The following is a 7,891-nucleotide window of genomic DNA, read 5'->3' on the forward strand; positions in this document are numbered from 1 at the left end:
ATCAATGATTCTTCTGCTTTCGGAAATAATCAAATTGTATGAAGATGAAACAAATCGACGGTACTGATCACTGTATATATACTGACAATTGAACATATTAAAGACATTGGATTCATATACGTATCAGCTATTGTTCTATTATGCTTTGAACTTCTTGGTAATGTCATCATTAGAATATTCTCAATCAATGGTTAAGGATTCACAGCTAGTTCAGTTGTCCACATTTGAACTAGTTTCATGAACCTGCTCTCCAGGTTTTGTGAATCTGACGAAACCAATATTGAACCCTTATTTTGATACCTTCAATTGGAATTTGATAATAACCTCATATACCATATTGCTGATATCTCATTTCTTGCTAACTACAAATAGAATTTTTGGTTTATATATGGCCACTAGAATATAGAATGGTCAATCAAGATCTAAAGCATGATAGATCACAAGTCACTTAATATATCTGGTCGATCAAGGCTAAAGCTTTCTATATGTTATTTCTCCGTAATTTACCATCAAGTATTTCAATGCTATTTAAGTCTATCTCAATCATAATTCACCAAACCATATTAAAATTATTGTATTACAATTCTTGGAGCTACATATTATGCTTTGTAATCACTTATGTGATGATCGCGCTTTCTTTTTTAATTACCCGTTGCTATAACACGCTTTTTATATTAATTAAATTAAGATACACGTAAAGAACGAATAAGTGAAAACAAACGATTAAATTGACCACTAAACAGATCATTATCAAAAAGAGTAATATGGATTCAAATATAGATCCCAATATTGATCCGTCTATAGAATCACAATCCGGGATATTCACAAAGTTTTCAATCAATAATGATTTCCATCCTCAAAATGATGATAATCAACAAGTTCATGATGATTTCATAAATCAACAATATATCGAAGATAACCATTCAAATAATACAAATTCTGACGCTTCTGCCGCTGCCGCCGCCGCCGCTGCTGCTGCTGCTGCAAACTTGTCAAATATCATAAACTTTAATCATTTACAAGGCCATAATGAAGGTTCAAATACTACATCACCTCCTCCACATCATCATCAGAATACAACTCCATCACATCCGCAATCTCCATCGACATCATCTCATAATCAACAATCACCAAGTACAAAAAACACACATCCAAGTAATTCACAAAAGCAAATACCGTATAGAGAGTCTTTAAATTTTATACAGGATACATTATCAAATTTAGAAGATGAAAATCGTGAAGAATTTACAGAATCAGTATCATCAAGTTTGAAACAACCAAAACAAAGAATTATTCATGATTCAAGCTCACAAGTCAGTATTGTGGTTGTTAATCCTGCTTCTAACGAAGGTACTCGTCGTTTAGGTAGACCAAGAAAACATGTATCAACACCAACAAATTCAAAATCTCCAGATATTTCTATTGCACAATCAACAAATTCTTCACAAAATTTGAACGAAAGTATATTATCAAGATTTAGAGTTGACTCCAAACCTGTTACAGGTCCTGGTTCAAGAGGTGGTAGGAAAAGATCAGCTAGATCTATTGCATCAAAACCTGGAAGACAATTCAAGTTTGAAAAAGGTTCAAAAAATTTGAAATTAACCGTTAATGATGATGATGATGAAAATGAAAATGATGAAAACTCAAGTGATAAACCTTCTTTAAAAAAGACAAAACCTTCTTATCTTCAACCAAAGTCAAAACCTACGGTTATATCTCTTGATAATAAAGAAGAAACTCATAATGGTGAAAATAATGATGATGAACTAATAGTAATAGATGAAATCAAAAAATCTTCAAATGAAAAACCTAATGAATCAGAACCTAAAATCATATTAGAAGATTATCATTCATTAAAATCAAAAGGAAGAAGTACAGCAAAAGATGATTTTAATAAAAATGCATTTGATAAATTAGGTCTTGTACCTCATTCAAACAAAAACAAGAAAAAGCAAACACCAATCAAGAAGAGAAAAGATCCACCAGGTCCTCTTGTTGGTGTATATCATGATATTTATGATCCTGAAACTATTTCATCAACAATTTCTTCAACTGATGAAGATTTAAATAAGATAGCTTTAGGATTTGAAGTTATACCTGCTCCTTACGCTAAAGATATAATAACAATTTTAGAATTTATCAACAAATTTCAATCTGTATTGGGAGATTTCATTGATATAGGTCCCCAAAATATTGAGGAAGGTTTAGGATTGCGTCCTTCAACAAAATATTCCTTAGATAATGTCAAACAAAAAACTGTTGATCAATTATTTGATGAAACAAAATCACATAGAGATAATGAACTTCGTTTGGAGCAATTATTCAGAAAGCTAGTGAGTCTAACGATGAACAAAAAGAATGAATTAACACCAAGTAATTATAAAGCTGCTATCAAATTTCTTAGAGTTTCTGCTCATAATTGGGGTCTTCCAAAAGAATGGAGGGATGATTCTGAAATTTTTAATGCTGAAAAGATTACAAAAGAAACTGATACTGAACCTGTTGATCCTTCAAATACACAATTATTTGATAATGTTTTCCGTGAATTTGGTACAGCTTCACCTTTACCTGATTTACCAATTGATAATGATGATTTACTTGAAGAAGGATTGAATGCTTTAAAACCTAAAGATCGTTTAATCTTATTAAGAAGTTTAGTCCATTGGTGTTTAGCAAATTCAGATATCATCAAGAATGAAATCACTACTAAACTTCAAGCTCAAGAACAATCATTGGAGAAAGAAACTTATTATGCATCAAGATTTGCTAAAGAGGGTATGAAATCATTGGAACAATCTATTCAACATTATCAAAAACAAGGGCAAAAATCAACCAAAAAATCAAATTTGGTATCTAAAACTACAACTCCTGAAAATGAGGAAAACTCATCAACTACATCAGAGATTGAAAAAAGCACGATTAACTTTGCTGATCCTTCATTTCCATCATCAAAACATCCATTAGCTTTAAGGCTCTTGACATTCTATGCTGGTGATGGTGGGTTAAATGGTAGATTTTATCTGTGTCGTCAATCAAATGAACAAACAGGTCCAGTTGGTGGTTATGAAGATTTGAAAAACTTACTTGAAGATGAAAGACCCGTTGAGAAGATAACATATGATGAGCCACCTACAAGATTTAAACTTTATGTTCAAGATATTACTACAATGTTGACTAATGTTAATCATCAATTAAATCCAGAAGTTGAACCAAATACTAATGATCCATTAGACCCATGGTATGAAGTTTGTGGTGATGTTGAAAGCTTAAAGAAGTTCTTAGATCATTTATCATTGAAATTATCTAGGCAGGGATCTAAACAATTAAATAATCTGTTCAATTATTTAAATTCTTTACTTCCAACTTTAGAAAAATTTGATCAAATTAGTAAAAATGGGAAAACTATTTCTAAAAGAACAAGAAGTGGGAATAATAATAAATCAGTTGATATTTTCAAATTCAAAGAAAGAGGGAATAACTCAAATGATAGTGATGATCAAGAAATGGAAGATTATGAAGAGGATTTTGGTCTTATAGAAGCCAATAATGATGATGAAGATGGTGACTACATAGAGGAACATTGAGTTCAAATAATAAAACATTAATAACATCTATCTTTTGAATTTTTTCTGTAAAATTGATGAAGATTCTTGATTTTTATAGAAATCGTCATTCCTTCTTTTCTTCAATTCACGATCCTTAGCATCGTCAATAGTTATCAAAAGATCTTCATTTGCTATGTCTTTATTCTTTTCATTATCTTCAAATTTCAAAGAATGACTGTATATATCAGTATCTGAATCTGAATCATCCAAATTATCGAAATCATCATCACGATCTGAAAAATGTTCTTTCTCATCATTAATGTCTTTCTTTGTACTTCTATCATTATGTGTTGAATTTCCAATCTTATTTTTAAACGAATTTAATAGCTTCAAAGTCTCTAATTCTCTGAGTTGTTTATCTGATTTACCTTTCTTCTTGTTGTTGGAGTTATTATCTGGTTCTGGTGTCTTGCTATCTTCTTCAAGTGCTGACTTTTTAGCTTCAATTTCTTCTTGTAACTTTTGTAGCTCCTCATTTCTAGCTTTATCTTCAAGTCTAACATCATCCTTCACTTTTTTAAGACTCTCTTCTTTATCTTCTAACACAGCTTGTGGTGAGGGGGTTTCTTCAACTTTAGCTTCTTCTTTTGATAATTTCTTATCATTTAACAATTCATGTGCACTTTTCATTTTGATCTTCTTTACTGGCTCTGTATCTTCCTCTCCTTCTTCCCCATCGACTCCTAAGCTAAGCTTCACTTTTGGCTTCTTCTTTTTAGTTTTTTTCAAATTTGTTTCTTTTGGTTGTTTATCAGATACCTCTTCTTTCACTAGATCATCAAAGTATGGCACCAATATTTCACTTTTAGTGATTTTTACAGGGTATAATGGAGTTTCCCCATCATCAGATACTTCACCTTCACTTATTTTGATGACGTTGAATATTGAATCGCCAACAACTTTACCAAATATGGTATTTTTATTGTTTAATTCTGGTGTATCTTTTAAAGTGATGAAAAACTTTCCTGTGTTTGAATTTCTGGAACCTAGATTAATTGATCCTAGATATCCACGTTTGTTAAATCTTATCCTTGAGTTGAATTCATCTTCATGTAACTCTTGATTCAATAAACCATCAACCTGAACGATAAAATTTGTTAAAACTCTGTTGAATAACCAGCCATTAAATTTTTGATTCAAGACATTTGTGAGGAAGATGCGACACGTAATTGGTGCTTCTTTTGCCCATAACTCAACGTCGATTGGAACTTTGGTTGTATGTATCCTAGCTTTAGCACTTGTTTGTGGCTCTAAAGTTGACATTGCTCTTTATAATAGTTGAATAAATCTTTTGTTTTGACTTATATGTCAACTTTTTTTTTGTTTTTCTTTTCGGATCTAGTAGGTTTTACATACGCACATAAAGATTAAAGGTCGCATTCAATGAAATATATATCGAATGAAATTCATCAATTTCAATTGTGTATTTGAATAATATGTTATGAGTTTAATAAATAAATAAATAAATAAATAAATAAATAATATAAATAGTATAAATATAATAAATAATCGGATCTACAAAGATCCCAACAGCTTAAAATTACCTGATCAATCAAGAACACTCACAGTCTCTCTCTTTTCTCTGAGTTCTTTTTCAGTAGGTGGTAAATCTTGGGCATGCAAATATGTTCTTCTGTCGTGAGTATATCTGAAAACAAGGTCTTGTAATCTATCTGGTACAATCTTTAAATCATCGAAAGTTTTAGCAGTTGTATCGATATTTTGATCAATAAATTTCTTATTGATTTGATCTTGACTTGGCCATAAGAAACCTGGTAAGACTTTTGATAACAGTAAGCCCAAGTCTTTTGGAACATTTAAATTCTTATAGTCTCTTCTAGTAACTGGTTCAATCAAATCTCTAATTTGTTTAATTGAAAATTGCTCTTGTCCATATAACTCAAAAGTTTGACCAGTTGTTGAATCATCAAATCCAATTTTCTCTAATGCAGTTGCAACATCCAATACATGAGCAGGATAAAGAGTTTCTCTGTTGTGGTTAAAAGTAAAGAATGAGGTAACTTCAGCTAAAACATTTAATAATTTATCTTCTCTACCATACATTGGGGCTGGTCTAACAATTGTAGCATCTGGATAGATGGCACGTACAGCAGCTTCACTATGACCTTTTGTGGCAAAAAAGATATTATCAGCAGTCGGATCAGCGTTATAGGAACTAACATGAACTAATCTTGGAACACCATGATCTTTTGTTGCTTGTGCAATTCTTCTAGCCGCTTCAATGTTTACATCTGCTTGAGTGAAATTTCTTGTATCATAGTCAACACCAATTAAATTATAGACAATATCCGAATACTTAACAGCTTCGTTGATAGATTCAAGATTCCTAATATCAAACTCCACAAAATTAACAACACCTAAATCACCAGGAACTTTCAAAAATTTAGATTTCAATTCATCTCTGAATGGAACAACTGTGATAGTACCATTCTTGGCTAATTTTGAAGTCAAGTAGCGTCCCAAGAACCCTGAAGCACCGAAAACAGTTGCAGTATAACCAGTTCTTGAAGAACGACCATTATGACCAACTGCAATTTTGACATCCCCAGTTCTGGTAATATTGATATCACTTTTCAAGATATTCGAAGATTGAAATCTCACCTGAATCAACCTTCCCTTAGCCAAAGTATTTCTGAACATCTTATTTGGATTATTTGACTGGATTTTCCAAAGTTGTTGTTCTGTTCTTTGGTGAGTTCAAAGTCTTTTAATGTGGAGTTGTTGTTTTCCTCCTTATTTTGAAAAAACGACTACCTCGAAACGCGCACGACAATTAACATGAAGAGCGAAACTACTATGCAACTAAAATGAAAAACTACAAATCATGGATAAAACAAGATAATTAAACAATTTATTAAGAGATGTTTGACTTTCAAAATTATTGTACAGTGAACTGAAAACTATGAGCTTTTTCGACAAAACATTTGTTTTTCCTTAATGATAAATCAACTTCAACTTCAAATTTGTGTAATGTAAGCCGTCTTTTTATAGTGATGATTGGTTATGCAAAATTTGAGTAATGGGCTCATTTATTAAGTCTCCTAGACGAAGATACGAATAACTTCTAAGATAGCACCACCAGCAACCAAAAATGCTAAAAGATCTGGGGTAAATAGTTAGTATACACTATGGAAGGTACAAAAATTGGAATTTTAGTGAAGAGATTAATGAATCAGCTATTATGACACTGATAACTTTGACGAAAACCACATCTTTCCAGAGATCAAATCGTTCACATAAATTTTCGAACTCTAGCTTATGAAAATATTAATCATCTTTTGTTTCACACCTATTCATTTGTTTACTTACACAACCAACCTTTGGAAATTGGTAATTCTTTCTTTGCAGGTGGTTTAGCTTTACCTCTTTGTTTTTCATTTTTCTTGTAGTATTTTTCGTTTGCAATACGTTGTTTTGGAGTTTGGACAGCCTATAAATAATACTGTTAGTATAAACAACATTTAAAGAAACATCATAATGATCGCGTTTGCAACACTTCAATCTTCTCAAGTTGATTAATTGATATCAATAAGCCATATCTTATCAGGTATTGAGGTTCGCTTATCTGCGTCACCATTTGCCAATATATCACATACCATTTTGATTATATGCTAATGTAACTGAATTATTAGTGAATCAGTGAATCAGTTTATTTCTGAAATAAATTGTTTTTCAGTTGTTGAACAAGATACGTGGTTCTTTTTGTTCGCTTAAAATAGTCAGGCCACGCTCTCACGAAAGCGCTCAATAATCAAACGAGAATATTACAAAAAGACAGAACTTTTTTCAACAAAGAACTCTTAAACCTTCCAGTAAAAAATTATGTACTAATTTAAGCCTCATCTATATAGTCTTATCCAATCAAATAGTCAAAAAATCAGATATTGAAGGATCAAAAAAAATCTAGCGCCTCCTGGTTTCGATCCAGGGACATCAGGGTTATGAGCCCTGCGCGCTTCCACTGCGCCAAGGCGCTGAAGAAGATGACATTTTAGTCGCCTGAACATCTAATATATCAACCTTGAAAATCACTTTTTTCGCCCTGGCCGCCGCAATTTCATTAAGTCAGCCTTTTTGAAGATATATATGGCTATTTTATGATCATAAGTCACACCTGCAGGGAATAATATTTAGAATAAAAGCATCTTGAGGGACTTACAAAAGTGCATCTGAAGAAATTCGAATTGCTTATATAAGCGAAAGTTTGTCAGTGTTGAAATCAACAGAGTTTCAAAGTTCTGTAACGGATCGAGCTCTCTCTG

The 7,891-nt window shown here is 31.9% G+C and overlaps 3 protein-coding genes across 3 annotated transcripts; 1 reads left to right on the forward strand and 2 right to left on the reverse strand.

Moving 5' to 3' along the window:
• Nucleotides 1-764: 764 nt before the first annotated feature.
• BN7_6617 (WHIM1 domain-containing protein) lies at nt 765-3,587 on the forward strand (the record flags this gene model as incomplete). Its single annotated transcript, XM_011272836.1, has 1 exon — nt 765-3,587. The coding sequence occupies one exon, from the start codon at nt 765-767 to the stop codon at nt 3,585-3,587; it is 2,823 nt and encodes a 940-aa protein (XP_011271138.1).
• Nucleotides 3,588-3,614: 27 nt separating this feature from the next.
• Nucleotides 3,615-4,871, reverse strand: BN7_6618 (Peptidyl-prolyl isomerase cwc-27; the record flags this gene model as incomplete). The annotated part of the gene is made up of 1 exon (XM_011272837.1): nt 3,615-4,871. One exon carries the CDS (start codon nt 4,869-4,871, stop codon nt 3,615-3,617), a length of 1,257 nt encoding a protein of 418 aa, XP_011271139.1.
• Nucleotides 4,872-5,156: 285 nt separating this feature from the next.
• BN7_6619 (complex I NDUFA9 subunit family protein) lies at nt 5,157-6,269 on the reverse strand (the record flags this gene model as incomplete). The annotated part of the gene is made up of 1 exon (XM_011272838.1): nt 5,157-6,269. One exon carries the CDS (start codon nt 6,267-6,269, stop codon nt 5,157-5,159), a length of 1,113 nt encoding a protein of 370 aa, XP_011271140.1.
• Nucleotides 6,270-7,891: the final 1,622 nt, after the last annotated feature.

Source organism: Wickerhamomyces ciferrii, contig 00297 (assembly GCF_000313485.1).
Source record: "Wickerhamomyces ciferrii WGS project CAIF00000000 data, strain NRRL Y-1031 F-60-10, contig 00297, whole genome shotgun sequence".
In the NCBI taxonomy this organism is placed as follows: Eukaryota; Fungi; Ascomycota; class Saccharomycetes; order Phaffomycetales; family Wickerhamomycetaceae; genus Hansenula; species Hansenula ciferrii.